The sequence below is a fragment of the Trichogramma pretiosum genome, unplaced genomic scaffold (genome assembly GCF_000599845.2).
Source record: "Trichogramma pretiosum strain Unisexual culture from Peru unplaced genomic scaffold, Tpre_2.0 scaffold13, whole genome shotgun sequence".
NCBI lineage: Eukaryota > Metazoa > Arthropoda > Insecta > Hymenoptera > Trichogrammatidae > Trichogramma > Trichogramma pretiosum.
In genome coordinates, this window is record NW_019641606.1 from 1,297,442 (window position 1) to 1,317,496 (window position 20,055).

Consider the following 20,055-nt stretch of genomic DNA (forward strand, 5'->3'; position numbering starts at 1 on the left):
TTAGTGACACAAATGCGCAGCGTGTGTTATGTACGTGGTATAACCGTGCGAATGTTTATATATACGATACACCGCTCGCGATGTGCACCGCTGCAGTGCACGTCGAAATGATTGAAGTGTCGCTACGTGTCTGGAGGCACAAATGAGCATGTCGAGCAAAACGCAAAGATAGCTTCGAAGCTGGGCGAAAAATTAGAGGCAGCTCGGCCGCGATCGATCGTGCGGCAGCGATCGATCAATTACATTGTACGACTGCTGTAGCGATAAGGTGTTGCTCGAAATTACAAAAATTCGCGAAACTACTTTGTCGGTGAAATTTTCGAACGTACGCGCGTGACTCGATCCGCCCCCCGTTCAGACCCTGACCTTTTTTTTTGTAATTTTATTTCCTCGCGTGGATATTTCGCGCGCGCGCTTGTATCTTGACCCCGATGCGTCGCTGTCGACACTTTGTATGTTATATACATCGCGCACCCGCATTTCATTTATTGTATGTATTTCTCTTGCTCGCGTACACCTCTGCGTAAGTATAATGCAACGTGCACGAGCTAACGACTCGAGAGTAGAGTTCTTTTTCCATTGAAGCTTTTTTACTCGTCGACTCTTTGTTTTTGTCAGTGCCGAATTTCTTTAGGCAGCTCTTACGTCTATTGTACGCGTCGACGTGCTGTACGTCGTTATAGGGCTTATTTCTGCATCTCGTACAACATCTGCGGCTGTGTGTGTGTCGATGTGTGTATGCACTTGATGTTAATTGTGAGAAAGAGTGGCACACGTACACACGCGATGACTTTTTCACAGTGTTATTAGCCCATTGTCCCTATGGGCGGTATGGAGTAAAAGAACCGAACAAAAATTAGGCCAAGAAATTTTTTTGCCTCCAATCAAACTGTTATCGTTTCAAACAATTCAACGATGTACCGCCTGAAAGCAAAATAACAAGTATTATATAATAAATCTTCGATATATGCGACGAAAAAAGCAATGCAAAGTAAATTAAAAAACAACAACAAATATAATTGTATCAGTGGTATTTAAGTCTCACCTCGACGTTTTTCATCTCAAATTGTGCAATCCTCTCAGGGGTGACGATCCTGCTGTCGCTGACAGTCTTCCTGAACCTCGTGGCCGAGAGTATGCCGACGACCTCGGATGCAGTGCCTCTGATAGGTACCCACAGTCTCTCTCTCTCAATCCTAACATACAATTCCAACTGCTTGCCTCTCTAACATCTCTATAATCTCTCTACTTTATCTCACTGTCCAAAATTTCGTATCCTGTGTGTATAGACATAATATAACTCTACTGTTTAAACTCTCTCTCTCTCTTTATATATGTATGTGTTTTGTGCCCGTCCCACGTCTATATATACATTATATATGTATTAACTCTGGCTGTCTACTGTCTATACCCAATGTGTTTTCCTTTTTATTATGTCCTATTCTCTCGTTCACACTCTTATTTACACTTGTGATGTGTGTGAATAGTCGCGTTTACCTTTGTACACCTATCTATGTATAAATACATCCTACGAGTGTGCATATACAAAGCGGTGAATCGAACAGGAATATAACGAGCATCCACCCCACTTCTCTCTCTGCGTATGTATATTATATATACTTATGTATGTTTGTACAATACCCGAAGCGTGTTTCATTTGTACGTTGAGACACTTTCGAATTAGCTTCTGCGCTCGTCACTCCAAAATCTAAATTCTCTTTTATAAAAATTGTAAAATAATCAACCTTGTCGCGTGTACGGATGTCTCTCTCTCTCTCTCTCGACGAGAGTAAGAAAATAAAACAAGCCGTACTCGCTTTTCTCTCTGTTTTTCACGAAATTCGTATGTATACCATTTGGATTACGAGCGCAGCCCAAAGCTATTTATCAGAATAACGGCGAGCTTTTTCGTGTCGCCTGCGCGCGTTTGCGAACGAAGCTCCGAGAGCAGTCTGTATACGTGTACAAATGAAATCTCGCTTTTACGCAGGGGTTTTTAGGAAAACCGAATCTTATACCGTGGTTATCTGTCAATTTGATAAATCGAATTTATTCAACGTTGATCGATGTTCCAGCGGTGTATATCGACGAGGAAATGGCGACGTAAACATGATGTAATAATATAAGAAATGATGTATATTATACTAAAATACTATCGCATTTTTCCTCATTAGTTTGTCAAAAGAGAAGCAAACAAAACAACACACACACACAAGTCAGTTAGTACTCGTTTTTTTTTTTTTTTTATATATAATTATTATTATGATTTTTTATCTAAGAAAAAAATTCAAACTCAGATGCACTCGCAAGCAAATTTTACAATCGTGTCCGAGCCTTTTCGGCTAACAGAAAATTTCAAGATTTCACATCGGCTATTTTGCGCTCAGTTTTTTGACTTCCTATTTTTCCTCCACTTTTGCGTACATATTTACTTCTCGTTGACACTATTAAAATAGAAACCCTTTATTCCTTCCATACACGTGACAAATGCAACGCGCAACAGTTCATACTCTTTTTTTTTCAACGTACAATCGAAAGTTATATATATTTTTTTTTATTCTTCCCCGACAGCTCGAAAGGCAAAACAAAGGCTGGAAAAATTAAACACCGAGTGCAAACACATACTTTTTATTTGGAATTACGCGTCGCCGTCGCGCTCATTCCCAGACGCCGCGCGCGTGCGAGAACTGGTTCGTTGTGCGGTTATGTATCGCGTATAATATCCGTATACGAGCTTTTCTCGCCTGAAAGTGTGCGCGTGTACGCTGAAGTTGACACATATTTTTTCATTATAAAGCTTCTCGGTGCGGCTGTCTTTTTTCCCTCCTCGCTCGAAGCACGTGGATGATTTTACGACGCCGAGGGTACCGATACTTTAGTTCGTCGAACACAGAGAGAAGCTCGGCTGCCACGATAATACAATTATTCCGGCAGTTATAAGTTTCCTCGAACGCGTCAGAGCTCATTGAAAGTTTCAATGAAAATAAAAAGAGAGACTAAGATTACAACGAGCTTAAATACCCTCGCCTCGTGTTCCAACAGAAAGACGAAATTATTCAGATTATAACGCGCAGATTATATACGCCATCGCAGCACTGCCATAGTGTCGTACGGATATATAAAATGGCCATTTCCCTGCATTTGCAAGGCGCGAGCACGTAATGGGTTATACTCGGCGGAGGGGTGTGAGAATTTTTGGCGTTAATCGCGGATAAGCTAGCGTAGAGTACGACTACGACCGGGAAAGATTTTGCATTTTGACCGCGAGCCAAGCGAGCGCGTCCCTTTGCGGTTTCGGCTTATATTATGCGGATACCACCGACTATCATTATATTTATTTCGTAGATAATTGGCCGGAAATTATGCAGGGTTAATGTTTCCTTAATCGAGGTACAGTGGCTTCTTTTTTCATTACAATACCAATGAAGTCCGTGTATACATAGATTTTTTTTACATATGAATTGTTTATTGTTATTTTTTTTCGACAAGTCTACTGTTTAAATAAGTTACTTTTCCTGCTATATATCATGAACTCAGCACACACGTACTCGAAAACACACCTTTGTATGAAGAGGTGAAAGAAAAATGCGATACGAGAGAAGAGATTGGTCGGTATTTGCATTTACGAATTTTTTGTACAACTATGGAAATACTTTGTTACATGTACGAAAAAAAACTTTAGATACAGAAGAAAATTTCATGGACGCAGTCAAGAAACTAAGAAGAGCAATTGTTTATTGGCCATCGCATTGTTATACTGTCTAGGAGGCTAGTCTAGGAGGCTCTGCTATGAGGATAAATCAATTCAATGCACTGCACAAAGATTATAATATAACGAATAAAACACTATAAAGTTAAAATGAACAAGCTAAACTGATGCATAACTAAATGATATATTGAAAAATAATTAAAATTAACAAACAAACAATCATATACTGTATTATATAATAGTACAAGTAGACTTGTATACCGCTATACATCCATTATTATATTGTTATAAATTTTCATGGAGGCTTGAGTCACCATATCTTCTAATATTACTCATATTACATTATTTATTGCTATTATATATAAAACTATTTCTGATCTATAGCTAGCAACATATATTATATTTAATCCATACTTTTGACATCATAGTTTGCAATATCAACACCGCAGATCGTGTTAAATTTTATATAATACATCCGATTGATTTGCTATTCTATACAAATTAAATTTTTTCTATTCTAATTTATTATAATTCCTGTAACGAACCCCTCATAGTATATCTGCACTGTAGGTAATATAATATACGATATAACTCGACATCATATACTGACGAATTAATTTCACTACTCTAAGACTCAAATATATATACAAAAAACACGATAATAAATAAGCACATTTAGATGAATAACAAATAAGACTTTTTGCGAAAATATACATCACTTTGACGTTTCTTTACGATAGTGTCCGAACTTTTTCTCTATCGAAAAAACACGTTATTAATTGGCAGATTGGAGAACAGACGTTACATACGTTCTGACCACTCGATCGATAATTACAGAGGTTAATTTATTCGTGACATGGGTGGAAGAAAAATTAATTTGTGAAAAATTTTATATTTTAGGAATTTAATATTTTCGAATTTTTCTGCACGAATGAATTTCTTGTACATATTTCTTCCTCGTTATAATTGATACAAATTAATTATTATCAATAAGTTTCATAATTAAATAATTCATAAATCAAGTTATTCATAACTTTCTTAGCATATAAGGCTTAGAATTCAAGGAAAATGCCTTTTTAATCAAATGTTGTAGGCAGCGAATACACAACGATTCACGATTATCTTCCAGTTCAGCTCGATTTTATGTTCCTTAACGTTACTATAAATTTTTCAACTTTTTCGAGTCTAAGGAATTTGTCTGATATACTTTTAATTTTTTAGAAAAAGTAGAATAATTTCTGATGGAGAACAAAAAATTTAAACATATTCGTAGGCGTATACGGAAAACGCGCAAAGTTTGCCGTTTAGCCGTTCCCTCATGATAAACTCGATATCTTTGGACATGTATAAAACGCGCAAGAGAGCGAGAATAAAGAAAAGAAATGAAAAGAGGTCGATGGTCATCATCATCGGTATCCGCAACAACAGCAAAAAAATACGCCTGTTGAGTCATTTTCCCCCAAGAGAGAGGAAAGGAAAGAAAGTCGACCAGATATCTTGGAAAGATCCTTAACTCCCCGCCGCGGGTCCTCTCTGTAGTCGATGAGGGAGAAAACGAGATTTCTCTCTCTCTCTCTCTCTCGGCGTCGAGTCGTAATTCCGCGTGGCTAACTGGATGAAGCTGCCACGCCAGTGTACTGAGCTTGCTCCTGCCTCCGTTGCAATGTGGCGTACCAACACAGCTCTGAATTAGAGAGCTTGTCGTTTTTTTTTCTTCTTATACTTCGCTTTAACTCTCCGTATATATACACAGACCCGCTGGTACCTTTTTTTTTTTTTTTGCTTCGTATTACACGCGCACAATGCTCACATTTATTCTCTATTCAATAGCTCGGCTGTCTTTACAAGAAAGTCGATTTATCGCGAAAATGACATTGCAAGGAAAAAAAAGTAAATAAATAATTCTTAAATAATAAAAGCTAATTCTTCGTAAGATTTGAACTTGTACATTTTTCCAACGTGCTGTCATCGTCACGTGTGCGGCGTTTCCTCTGAACTGCCGCCGCAGTCCGAGCATAATTAAATTAACCGGGAAATGTGCGCCCGGCCATGCAGAGAATTTTTTCCGTTTGTCACGTTCGGAAGATTTCCACGTGAAACAGGAATCCCATCTTTTCTGAATATGCAACAGTCCATCTATCGATTTTTCAATCAAAAACGTTTCCTTGTCTCGACTGTATAGGTCGTATGCAGGTCGTATATATAATACGTATATAGATGGAGCTCAGAGGCAAGTAGTGCCGCCACCGCCGCATCTTTCGCTCGTCACATAATCAGCTTTTCGTAATCACCGCACGAAATCGCGGTTAACGGGCAAACTCCCTCTCAAGATATTCGGAATATAAGGAAGAGCTCGCAGTCGAGCTTTCGTCCTACAGGGAGCCAAGTGCTGCTCTGCTCTGGTAGTGGTGAGCGCGGCGAGCTTATATATATATATACACGTTTATGGCTGCGGAGCACTTATCTCTCCGGGTGCAGTACGGTGTAGTACAGGCACATAGCAACGCAACGTAAACAATTAAGTAACCCAAGTTCAACAATCTTCTCTCTCTTCGTTCTTATACAGCTTGGCAAACTTGTGTGCATCCTATCTATGCGTATATACATTTATATAAGCACAATAAAATGCAATAGACATATTCAACACACAGCAAACAAACAATCGTCAGACTCAATTTAGCTGCAGCCAGTGAAAATATTCCTTACAAAGTTAATTAAATTTTCTTCAAAGTGTTGACTCTGTACAAAAGTTGCGCTGCTGTGCCCAAGATTTTCTGATCGAGACCATTTCGAATAAATACAAAGGTCTCTGTATTTAACGAGTTGTTGGGTAAAATTGTCGAAACTTCAAAGTTCATACCTTTTTGAAACTCGCCGAGCAATCAAGCACATTCATCAATTATCACAATTGTATCCTTCGAGTTATTTTTTTTTTTTTGAAAAAAAAGACTTTTCTCCCTCGCTTTTCACACACACACTTTCTTTTTCTCAGTTTCCTTGTAATCCCGCAAGCGTGCAACTTTCTCGTTTGATATTTTAAGCGCGAGCACTTGGAAAAGCTCTCGACCAATTTCAGCGTTGGTATTAACTTTTTTTTTTTTTTTTTTTTTTTACTTCGCTTCATACAACTTCAAAGCCAAGGNTTTTCGAGTGCCGACCCACCCTGCCTGCCTCTCTTTGGTCGAGGCAATATTCTTCATTCCATGAAATTGCATCTATCGCTCTCTCACTCCTTCGTGCGCTTGCTTATATACTTTGACCACGTTGTCTCAACAACATTCAGCTTATTTTTCTCTTTCTCTTTCTCGAACAAGAAGAAGATGAAGTAAATATAGCCTTGGTGTCGTGGCGCGTTCGACGCAGGCTTCGAGCAATTGATTCTGAAAATCGGACCATCTTATATAGCGTTGCGCTCTTATTAGACGAGCTTATTCCGAGCATAATTTCGTGCAGCGGGATGAAAAAGAAACATCCTGAAATTCGATTCTAGGTCAAACGAGAATTAAACGCCTAGAAACAGAGCCGCGTGCGATGCGAATTTAATAATAATGTGTATTAGAGGCGTGCAGCGAGCAAAATACACGCTCTGCATGCCTCTTCTTTCTCTTCTTCTTCTTCTTCGCATTGTGCTCTTGCTCTTGCACTGCGTATAAGCCGATTATCAACAGATGCGCGCGCGCATGAGGCTAGCTAGCGGAGCCGGCAAAATCTAAAGGAAATATAAAGTCGAGCAAAAGGAAGATAATTCTTGGAAAAGTTGAAAATTCATCCTTTTAGCCGCGCGCGCAAACGCGAGCCGGATCCACCTTTATAAAGGCTCGCGCGAGTACATACAAAACAGCAAAAAAAAAAGAGACGCTTTCGAGTCTTTTTTAACCGATGTTATATGTAATGCCGAGATGCGCGCCTCATAACTATCGTGAATATTTCATCTCTCCGCCACGCAAGACCCCATCCAGAAAATTATATTTCATTTCTGCAACGGTGCAATCGTCGTATTATGTGCGGGAACTATATGGTATATAAAAACTCGAGCTGTGCTCGCAGCAGCTTTAAATACCAACGTCATATTACTATGTTTGTTGGACATTTTTGAGAAAAGCTGCTCTGAGTCGTAAACGAGTGGGAAAAAAGCTCAGTTGCGGCGTGTGCTACTTTTTTTTTTCTTATCTTTTTGTCGCTATGGGGGCCACCACACATATATATCCGTGCGAAATGCACCTAATGTTTTCCAGGAGTGACCATCTTGCTATCGCTGACGGTGTTCCTGAATCTCGTTGCCGAAACATTGCCGCAGGTCTCCGACGCTATACCCTTGTTAGGTACCGCCTTTTATGCCAACATTTTTTCGTATCACTCTTCATTTTCGCTCTTCTTTTGTTTTCCTCTTTTTTCTTTACTTTCATTTTCCTCTTTCTATTGTATCTATAATACTGTCTTTCTTCATCTCTCTGGTATATATTCTACGAAATAATGTTATAAGCAATGTCACTTTTGTGCTCTCTTCTCTCTTTTTTCTCTTGAGTCTTTGAATTCTTTTTTCCTAAACTATATGATGTAAAGAGCTTTGAATTAAACATCAATCGATTATGCAATAATATTTTTGATCGCGTAAAGAATGAGATGTTGTTTTTATTTGTTTTTTGTCTTGTATGCATGCGTGAGTGTATTGTTGTTATTTATAATTGTTGTGTAATTATGTAAAAACAAAAACAATCAAACGTTCGATGGGTGTATATTGATGTGTATATAAATTTATGCTGCAAACATTCGCATAATTGTTTCACAACGAAAGAGAAGAAGATAAAATCGAGCAGGTAAAAAATGTGCATCATCGGCCGTTTATTCTCGGGGAGTGGGGAGAGCACAAAATCGTTTCGCGCGCCGCATCCTGCATATATATCGCGCGCGGAAATTCTTAACGGAGCGAAAAAAAAACTTTTCAGTCTCGAGACTACACGACATAAATTTTGTATGAATTCTCTCGATCAGAATTCGATCAACGTTCCTTGTAAATTATGCTAAAAAAATGTTAAAATTGTTGTGACAACTATTGGATCAATTTAAATCGTGCATCGATGGCTTATCCTTGACCCAATGAACACTTGCGCATTACTCATTTTGTTTCTTTAAACTCTCTCGTTCGACCTCTTTCTCAACGACTGTAATCGCGAGTTAAGGTTTTTTCGCGCTCAAAAATTGCTCACGCTAATGAGAACAAGCAGCGTGTACACGCGAAAAAACTTCACCTTCGATAAAACGTAAATTGAATGCTTGTCCAGCGCGCGCGCGCGCACGCAGCCGCACGAAGCCAGTAAGTAAATTTATTCGAAAAGCAATTACGCATCGCTCTTTTTTACAACGGCCTTTCATTTTGTAAACGAGATTAGAGAAAGAGGGAGAGAAAGAGAAGCGAGTAAAAAAACCACGAAAGCCGAGTTTTTTATTCCACGTTTACGTACTCTTTCATTGCAAGTAGCGTATACCGCGCGGCGCGCGCCTCGTTTACGGGCTTGCAAATTGGAAGTCGCGGTTGACTTATATGTGTACATGAAAAGCAAGTACAAAGGTCTATATTATTTTTGATCTCCCTCGTTTTTGCGCGCGGGCAAAAAAAGCACGTGTGTACAGCGATTGCTGCGGGCAAGTGCATTTAGTTGCCATTTACTTTGACATTTTAATTATTGTCACGAAGCAATGCTCAAGGTTATGGAGCATCGATGCGGCGGAAAAGAACTAAAAACGTTAACAAAGACAGAAACGTGAAAACTTCATTTCGTTCTCTACTTTTCTTCGATTAGACAACGGTACTTGTGATCGAACTAAAGCAAATAGACACTATCGCTCAGAAATCCATATGCTCACGTGTATCTATCTATATAGAATTAGAAGCTTGCATTCGAGGAGTGAATTTTTCATTCGTTTTTTCGGTTGAATTTAATGGGTTTATCAATGGATTTCAGCAGAAAAAAAACACATATTAGCAATTTTGGGTGATTTATTTCGAATTTTCGTGCAGTAGTAATCGATGCGCAGTACCAGTAACAAAGTAAACGTTATATTACACTCATCGATAATAATTCATGACTGGAAAATCAACTCCGCGAAACGGTCACATCAAAGCTTTTGGGAGTGAAATTGTTGACTTTATAATGTATAAAAAAAAGTACACGTGAAGATGGTGTCGATTGATCGTGTATCGGTATAATTCGTGTATCTACATTTATACATATGGGCCATACCATGTGAAGCGTGAAAAGTAAAAAAGGGTTGCAGGATCTAAATACAGACTCTCATAGAGTACATAGAAAAATGAAGACCCTGAAACTTTGTCATCGAAATTTTCTTGTTCGCTCACAGGTACATTCTGTAAAAATATTCAAGTACATATTCCATAATAATTTCGCTCGGAGTCGTCAAATCGTTGCGGATTGTCATTTTGCAATTTACTCTGGAAAAGACTATACGCACTTGGATAATGCGCAGTTCTTTTTTCGACCTTTCACGCTCGGCGTGGTACAGGCCATGTATATACATATAAAAATTAATCAAGCCTGTAGCGTATGCACATGGACATGGGATACACGCGCGAGTGCATCGGACGCGATGCTGTTCCATATAACGTATACGTAGGTTGGGTGTGTGTGTGTGTGTGTGTGTGTGTGTGTGTGTGTGTATGTGTGTATATAGCAGGGTTCGACCAACTGAATAATGCAGGCGCAGCGATGCGCGGAAACTGCGAACCGGGAGAGCAGCAGCACACACACACACACAACGCAGAGCAGCGAGCGACCTTAATCGAAGCGACGATTTTGCCCTTTTTGCCGAGCTCTCGTTCTTTGGGATGTTATCCTCCCTTGCGGATAAATAATAGAAAATGTATATATAGTAGCTAACGCCGCCTTTACTGCTACAGAACTCGCTCTATTATTTACACAACGAATTTCTTGTGCGCGTGTGTGAGAGTGCGGGTTGCATCATATAAGGGGTAAATGTATACGTTTCGACGATAAACAAATTATTAGCCAACCCGAAATTACTCGACCATGCGAGAGTACATATAAGCAATAAGAGTCTCTGTATCGAGTATATATAGCTACGCGCCGGTCGTGCCGTCGACAATTTCCGATCGAAAGGAAAACTCGCGTACGACGCTCTCTTCTCTCTCTTTTGCTCGAATGTATTCATATATTTCGTTTCGTAATGTACCTTACGTAACGAACGTCTGCGCCTTTTATCACCTTATCTCTCTCTCTCTTTTTTCTCTTACTTACTCTCTTCTAGCTCTATCTCTCTTTTTCTCTTTCTTACTCTCTTGTATACATGTATTATACACTTTATTTTGTCATAAATTGCTTATACATTAATGCGCATTTCAATCCCCCTCCCCCGTGTCACCTTCATTTTGCAATTGCTCCTATACAATTAAATAATTCCAACTTTATGAATGTCTCGATCGAGGATAATAAAATTTTACAGTTCATTTACCCACGTCAAAGCTTCGATGTGTACCTTTATTGTACTTTATTATCATCCTGATTCTATATTGATATCGAATTTTGAGTATTGTAATTCGTTGTAATAGTTTCATATATGGCTAAAATAAATCATACGATATTATAAATGAATCAACTAAATACTGACACGATTAATTTAAATTGGACATTTTAAAGCTCTACTGTTTAATTTGGTCTTGTGACTTTGCTCGTAATATTAATATTATAATATACTTAATTAAAACGAAAATTATGTAAAAGTATATTGCTAATATTTTTCGTCCTTTCTAAATGTCTGAATAACATAATTAAAAGTAATCATTGGTTATGTAAACTTTGATATTTTTTGTTTTTAATTATCTTGACCCCTTATCAGTGTTATCTTTCAAATATTTAATTAATTGATAGTTGTCTCTCTCTCTCTCTCTTCCCGCTATCGTTGCCTTTTTACATACATTGACAGATCCACTCGAAAATATTCGACCGAACCAAACCGCAGCACACGTAAACAAACTCGCGCGCGTAAACATCCTTTCCAGCTACACACGGCCCCCGCTGACTGTTGTACGCAGTGAAGCCTGGAAGACGAGCCCGGCACAGTATTAACTCAAATATAATAAACGAAACGCAAGAGGAAACGAATGGAATACAGTTGCCACGTGTGCGGAAAAGGACAATGATGTTTTTTTTTCTTCTCTCTCTCTCTCTCTCTCTCTCTCTCTCTCTCTTTCTCTCTCTATTTCTGTGTTAAAGTAAATTCGAGTGCGTTGTATACTATAGTGCTCGCTTCGACGGCCCCACCGCACACGCGTGCTCTTTGTTTTTCTTACACAAGGCGGAAAAACGAGTTTTCGTGTAAATGCCGAATATAAATGCGATTTATTACATGACAAAGTGTAGAACGAGACGCAGGGGTATATAGTTGCCCGATGCTCGTCACTCTTGTATTATTTTCTATTATGAAGCACGATGGAACTTGTAAAGAGGGCGCGAGAAGCTTTAAAAGTTGGATAAAATAGGGTATAAGCGAACTCGCCTTATGTATCCTCGTAAAACGTCGTGTTTAAGGGTTCGCATAAACTGCCTCCTCATTATTGCATTTCTCTCTCTCTCTCTCTCTCTCTCTCTCTCCCGTTGCTGTCTGTTGCTCAAGTCTGTAACAAGGAGAGAACTCCTAATCCTTTGATGCTCGAGTCTTGATAAGCAACAATACACTCGAATCCATTACCATAGACGAGAGCCACAGCTTCAGCGCGCACGAGGCTATATAATAACTAATGATACAAGGCCGAGTCTCTCTCTCTCTCTCTTCTCGACGTATGTAAAGAGGGCATTAATCCTCTAGTCTTGTAGTACACCTCGCCCATCATCTGCAGCAGCAAGAGGACTCGTCCGTCCTCTCGTGCGCACTCAATGCATTTATAGCAGTGGGTCGCCTTTGTGCGTGCTGTACCACGTCTGAGCTATTAATCCGATATCCATTGTCGCAGTTTCCATTGTATCTCCAACGTATATATATGTATACATCCAAAGCGAAAAGCCTATGTACACATCTGCGATGTATATCGAAAAGTGCCAGCCGTGACTGAAACGTATCGGAGGCAAAAATCTTTCGATTTGCACAGTACTCGGGGCTGTTTATTTTATTTTGCCTCGTCTCCCGCACGCGTTTTCGCGTTTACGTTTTTTTTTCCTTATTGCCACTCGCGGAATCAAGTTTGCAGAGAAAGCATCGAGGAAAATCAGTTTAACGCTATCGTCGCTCTGTATAGCGCATATTGTGCACACAAAGCGAGATGACTTGAATAAATTCTTATTATCTGCAGTAGCTGCAGCGCAGCGGCGGTTAGCCTGGCAATACATGCGGGTGTTATATACGTATATATATATACACAACACATTCGATTTGTATTTTAAACCGCCTCGCAAGCACACACAATGGCCCAGAGATTATGACGTTCGATTCCGTATACGTGTGATTGTGTTCGTTTATTTGCTTCTGCGCTGTATGAAGTTTCGCCAGTTGAGAAGCGCGCCGACTATAATCGAGACACGAGATTTTTGGGATTCGATGTTGAAGTTCGACCTTTCGATAATTGTTACAATCGCGCTCGAGCCTGTTATCGACGTTCGTTAGAGTATTTATCAATTCAAAATTATTGCCACGCCCGCGATACGCGCCCGTTCAAATTTCAAACGAATGTAGGGACTTTGCAGTATTAATCAACAAGCAACTCTCGAACAAACCATAGGGAAAAATCGCGAAATGCCTGCAAAAATTTCTGCAGAAATCTAGCATTCCTGCAAAGATTCTTGCAGGAATTTCGCGATTTTTTCCCATGGGAAATGTTTTAATTTCAAACACCATAGCCGTATATTTTTCATACCTATTGATACACGTTCTCCCGTATTTGATCTCATACCGACACGGATTTATTATTCATCAAAACTAACTAGGGCAAAGTCTCTTTTTTGAGAGTAATCACTCAATTCCAGCTTGCATCGAATACTTTATCTGTCTTAAATCGGTGTAAGCTGCAACATTTGGGTATACGTAAAAATAAATCCGACTGACCGTACTTTCAATACAAAAATCTGTGCAATTTTATATATTTTTACCGCATACATAGAGGTATTTCAGCAACCAGCCGCTTGTTATTAGCGATTATCTCGATTTGCTAAAAGTCCTTTTCAGTATTTTAAGTGACACGAGTCAATGAATGGTCGGACAAATGACACTAATATGTATTCACGCCAGTCCAGAGAGCCAAAGCTTTGCTTTTTACGGCAAGGGTCAGGGATCGATACCTGTTCCTCGATCCAAAAAACCGTTTAAAATTGAGAAACTCACCGCACAGTATATCGATTAATAACACCAATACGTGAATGCCCCTGAATATCGAAAATACCAAAAAAAAATGAATGCATGCATTCGAAAAAATCAATCTCATCTCTGCTTTTGATCGTATACAAAATGACTTGTGCTCATTGATGTATAAAGAAATTTTCACGTACGAATGATTTCGTGAGCTTCTCAAGTCGACTCGATATAATTTTACTCCGCGCGCTAACTGCAAGCACGATTATTCGCAGACTCGTCTTTCGGATTTTCTCGATCATCGTGGGGCTTGCGTGCACACAACTCGTACGTCTCGTTTAATATCAAGGCTTTTAATTAAGCTTAGCATAAGCCGGTGTAGTGCACCTACACTATCTTTCAAGCAGGTTGTATCTTTCCATAAATACATTATTATAATTGGCTGGATCGCTCATCGCGGCAATTTACGAAGCAGCAAAGATTCGGTTTCTGCCACGTAAATAGCAAGTCGCAATTTGTATAAGATAGAGGTGGGCTATCTGTCATTGTAACTTTACGGCGCGGGCGTATAATTATACGCGGACCGAGTGACTCGATGCGTCGAGCTGCTTATTGCATTTACTGCTAATGTCGTTAGATCTGGCGGATTGCACAGCAACAGCTGCGCGACGTCAGGGCGCGCTGTATTATATATATATTAAATACGTGTAAGTCTATAGCTACTCGGGCCGCCACAAACACACATGCAACACAGGCATAGACGTCATGCACACATAGATACATTGGGACACATTTGGCATGCGTCGACGCGCACGAGTGCAACAGTTTAAGCTCGTAATTGTCACGCGGCTCTTCTGGCTGCATAATACGTCTGACTTCACTCGATCGCTTTCGCGCGCGCGCTTAGCCTCCCGTTTCCGCGCCAGACCCTGCGCCAGAACTGCACCAGCCGCACCACACGTGTTTAGTGCACACACACACACACACACACACGCACACACATAGGCAACAAATGAATGCTGACTCGTACTCGCGGCCACGTACACTCGTTACAATGACTCGTCTCCATTGTGTCGCGGCTATTGTAATACCTCCTAGCTCTAGAAATGTATACTGGAAAAATATGATATAAAATGATATATTATTCTCGGCGCGGCGGATTGTGAACTTTTCAACGTCGTTAGAGCCAAACAAAACTTGTGCGCACTTGAGCCGACGTTTACACGAGCCCTGTATACAGCAGCCTGCATAATGCAACACGTTGCCATCGGCGTCGGCGGCGCTAAAGTAAACCAAGCGAAATAAAAGCAAACTGGAAATTGAACGTGAATACACACATTGGCGTATCGATGCCTGCTCGCGCGCCAACAAGATACCGTCCTCCTTCCCCTCTACAAAAAAAAAAGAAGAGGAAAGAAAAAGAAGAAGGAAAAGAGGGTCACGAACAGGTTGTCGCGAAAAAGTCCGCAGCCGCCGCCGTCGTGTCGTCGGAAAGAAGCTCGACACTTTTTGGCAAAACTCCAGAGAGCAGTCTAATGCCTATACCGTACGCGCGTATAGCTGCTATGCCAACGAAAAAAGGCAGGAAAAAGTTCGTGGGGATATCGTCGTGTCGGCACGCCACGTTGCACCTGATAATAAAGCGGCCCCAAAGCCACCCATTGAATTATATAGAAAAGCTGCTAGTTATTCTTTACACGCGAACATTATCGAATGACTGAGCTAAGCACGCGCACGTATTCGAGCTTACGCGCAGGATTAAACGATGCCGCATAACTGCGATTCTCTCGTCGCTATCGTATCTCAATTGCAAAATTGCACCCTGGCGAGCTTCGAAGCAGCTTACACAACGCGACGCTGACATACATATATACATGCACGATATACGGCATACAGTCATTGGCTCGTCGCTAAGGCATACATCGCGATCCTCTCGCATATTTTGCCCGTGTAATCCATATGTTTAGCCTTTCCTTCCGTTTGGCGGAGCATCCGTGTCTTGGCTATCTGGTTGGGCGATGCCGATGCAGTACATATCCGTAAAACGACACCCGCGCGTGACCAAAATAACAGTGTACCGCGTACGAGGGCGCATGAAGTCATTTCGCAAAGATTTATTCAAATTTTATACATTTGCAAAAATGAATGGAGTCGAACGAGAATCGAGCGATACCAGCAGTTCAAGTGGAAAGTAAAAGGGTGCAATTGAATACCTATGTACTGTGGATATAGATCGCATCACACGCGAGCACTATTACAAGTACGGCACGCGATCCGCCAAAATGTGACAGCTGGCAAAGTAGAGGAGGGTAAAAAAAGTAAGAAAGATCTAACGAACGTGTCGGACGGGCCACCTGTTCGGTTCGCCCTGCATCCGTGTATTTTTCGGTAGTCCAAGCGCGTACTTGTGATTTTCTTTCCTTCGGCCGCTGCTCGCGATCTCTATCTTCGGTCCGATCCGGCGCGGTGCAGCGGCTGCCTGGCCCCTGTGCAACTTGTTAAAAGTGCAGCACGCCGATATCGTAACGGCCGATCAGAATTTTATAGCCCATAAATATGACTTGAATTACGACCTCGGAAGAGTTAAAAGAAAAAAATTTTTTTTTATCCATATATTTTTACGATGATATAGATAAATTTATCAGCGCGCGATCGTATGCCCGAAATAGATTTGGAAAGCTCGGCAGCTCGCTCGCGGCGGCGAACAATTAATTTCTTATTTTAGCTTTCACCGAGCTCGACGTTGAAGATCTTTGGCAACAAAGCTAACGAATCGAGTTACAGAGCCCCACCCTCTGCGGTGTCCTCTCTCTCTCTCTCTCTTTCTCTCTCTTTGCATTCGGCCCTTCGGCTCGTCTCTCTGCTTCACGCCACTCTCTCCGTTTCTCATGCTAAAAGTTGAAAGCTTCCATTAGAACTTTCAGCGGCTGCATAGATGTAGAGCATGACGGGCCCTAAGGTAGATTATTCTCTCGTGGGATACCTCTGAAGGAGAGCTTTATATGAGCGTCAAGAGAGCGAAGAGAGAGAGAGAGAGAGAGCACGCGAGCAATAGATAGAGAGAGAGAGCAATAGCAAAAATCAATGTGTTTGTCCGCAGTTCCTGATCCGATGCTTGTCTTGGGGAATGAGTGGCTCGACCCCCTACCTTGATTCTCTCTGTTCTCTCTCGGTGAAATTTCGGATCCCTGGTGGCGGTTAAAACTTGAACAAGAAGCTCCATGGAACGCCACGCCATGCGGCGAGGCAAGGAATTGCTGCTGCTGCTACCTCTCGACCCCGTCGCACACGCGTATATACTGGCATATATTGCAAGCGTGTCCCGGCTCTTCTCTGACCAAATAAGATTGATTAAAGCTCAGACTCTGACCTGATTGCATGGGATGCAATTTCTATCCTGGCTCTGCTTCTCTCTCTCTCTCTCTCTCTCTCTCTCTTGCAAAGATTTCTTACTGACTTCAGAGAGCTTCCTGTTTCTCCGCCCCAAAACTCAAGCTTCTAATGCTGTAGGTTAGGTGATCGGAAAAAGCGAAAAAGGATATAGATATAGATTCGTTTCGCTATATTTAACGCGAGTCGAGGAAGTACGATTCTTCTCGTTTTTGTACCAAAGAATGAGAGAGCCAGAGCCAAAGATTAATGAGACTTTAATTACCCGACGTATGGAGTGGTCTGGTCAATTTCTCGCTATGAAATATTATAAGCTTGACGCCTAGTCGAAGCTTTGGGAGTCGAATTATTGAATATTTCATTCAATTTAAAGACTTTCTGGACACATCTTGAACTGACGCGACCAATCAATTAACTCAAAGCAATATCTTTCTAGGTGGTGTGAATTTTTTTGCATATACGACGGCTTAACTTTTGTGCAACTTAACTCTTTCGACTATTTAAGTTTCTTCGAGGATGGAAACTTTCCTAAAAAGTCAAATATTAGAGTTAATTATTGAAAATACGAAAAATCAATTTTCATTCTATTTAATTCATGAATTTGAATAAAACGACACGATCGTAATATAAAACCGTTTGCACGGCTTTCACTTTTGAGTATCATCAGTAAAATATATTTTTATTCTGGAGTTGGCAGTTTCGATTTTTAAACGCGGTAAGCATAAAGAGTTCTTTCGCTTCAAAGTGCAAATCCTCCATCTTGCCAGTTGAGACTACTGAACTTTCTCTGCAAAGTATAAGGTCTCTCTCCGTGAAAAACGTACAAATCCAACATTTATGGTTCTTTAGTACAACTACATTCGATCATTTTAGTAACACTCGAGTCGTGAGTTGTCGCGCTTCGTGAAAAAGACAGCGCCCTCCGATATGCTGAGTTATTTTTGATGTTAGCCTATTAAAATATTAACGAGTCCAGGTCAAATTTGAAAGTCTCTTTATTTCAACGATGAAAAAGTACTTCACACAAATGACGCACTATTAATGCTTTGTTGTCCAACGAGTGGGTATAGGTAGGCGGTCGACTCGCTGATTTTTCTCTGACGTTTTTTGTTCCGACCAAAGAGGTAGAGAGAGAATCGATTTTTCACTCGCGCTCGGTCTATCTTGTATTACTCGCATCGTTTAGCTCAGTCTCATTTGTCCGAAACGAAAAAAAAAAAAAAAAATAGGAGAGGAAAAAAATTCCAAATCCATTGACCCGTATTGTTTAGGCAAGCAACAATCGATAGCCTGCGATAGATTTGGACTATAGAGGTCGGGCAGCAAAAACAAGAGAGCCGAAAGAAGCAAGGAAGAAAGAAAGAAAACTTTACTATTTAAATCGTTGCATCGAAGAGCGTCCAGCGAGATAGCGAGCGAAACAACTCGCTGGCAGACAGAGAGAGAAAGAGAGAGAATCATCATTGCGAATTCAATGCACATTGAATCGAAGCGTGTGCAGCTGCACACTGACTCACCTGCAGCGGATCTCTCTCTACTGTATCAACGACCTGTACATACAATATAAACGCGCGTGACTGCGTGTATACACATATACACACCCCATCGAAGTCACGTAAAGTCGACCATAAAACTGCACTAGTGGGCGCATGCCTGCCAGCTGTGGCACTTCTTTCTCTTCCTCTCCCTCTCTATTTCTCTCTCTGGAGGCTCATCTATGTGCGAGCGCGTGCCTTTCGCAATTTTTATCGCAACAAAAGGAAAAAGTACACGCGTATATATATGGAGTAATATTTTTTTTTTGCCTGCTCGCTCTTCTTTTTCTTCTTTTTTCCACTCGTACACTATACATAACTTGAATCTCGCGCGCTGCTGTATACATGCGCGTGTACTACAGCACGTCGATGTTGTGTCGGGAGGATTTTCTCTTCATTTTATATGTGTACCCCCCGTGACAGAGAAAATGAGAGTTCGGATAGTATTTCGCGGTGCAGATTCTCTTTTATGCGAAAAATAATATTTCAAGGCAGTAGTCGACTATCGACTGCTACTGCCGCACAGCTTTGCCTCGAAAAAAAAAAAAAAAAAAGAAAGGAATTACTGTTCGACTTTTCCTTCTTTTTTTCCTTTTTTTTAACGTGTTTCACACACATACGTGTATACATTATACACTGCGAAGGTTCATCAAAGCTTATATAAAATATATAAATAAGGCAGCTTGCTCTCCGTGCCAGGCTAGACATATATGATGGATGTGTTATTTCGATGATTATATACACAAACTTGGAGGGCAAAAAAATTGGCAACGTCAAAGTGAACTCGGAAAAAGAGCGAGTGTTGATAGTTACCATACACTCTGCGTCTGGCATCGCTACGAAAGAAACAAAAAATTATAAATTAACACTCGCGCGCTGAGTCGCGTGACAAAGTGTAACGAAAAAAAAAACAACATGTAAAACAAAAAACCCATGTTGCAGAGGTGACGATCTTGCTGTCGCAAACGGTTTTTTCCCTGCTGGTGTCCCACGTGCTGACTCGCACTTCCGAAGCAGTACCACTCATAGGTAGCTTTACATACATACCGTAAATATAAATTATTATAAATAGATTAAAGTAATATTATTGTACATTGCAAAGATCGC

General features: G+C 40.6%; 1 protein-coding gene across 3 annotated transcripts in view; it reads left to right on the forward strand.

The window, feature by feature from the left end:
* Nucleotides 1-20,055, forward strand: part of LOC106652058 (neuronal acetylcholine receptor subunit alpha-7) — a 166,216-nt gene that overhangs the window by 119,109 nt on the left and 27,052 nt on the right. Inside the window, exons 9-10 of one of the 3 annotated variants that reach the window (XM_014370799.2) lie at nt 1,084-1,170; nt 7,945-8,031. In XM_014370799.2, coding sequence (XP_014226285.1) covers nt 1,084-1,170; nt 7,945-8,031 — 174 coding nt within the window. The remainder of the gene's footprint in view (nt 1-1,083; nt 1,171-7,944; nt 8,032-20,055) is intronic. The other 2 variants (XM_014370798.2, XM_014370797.2) reach the window with 2 other exon arrangements.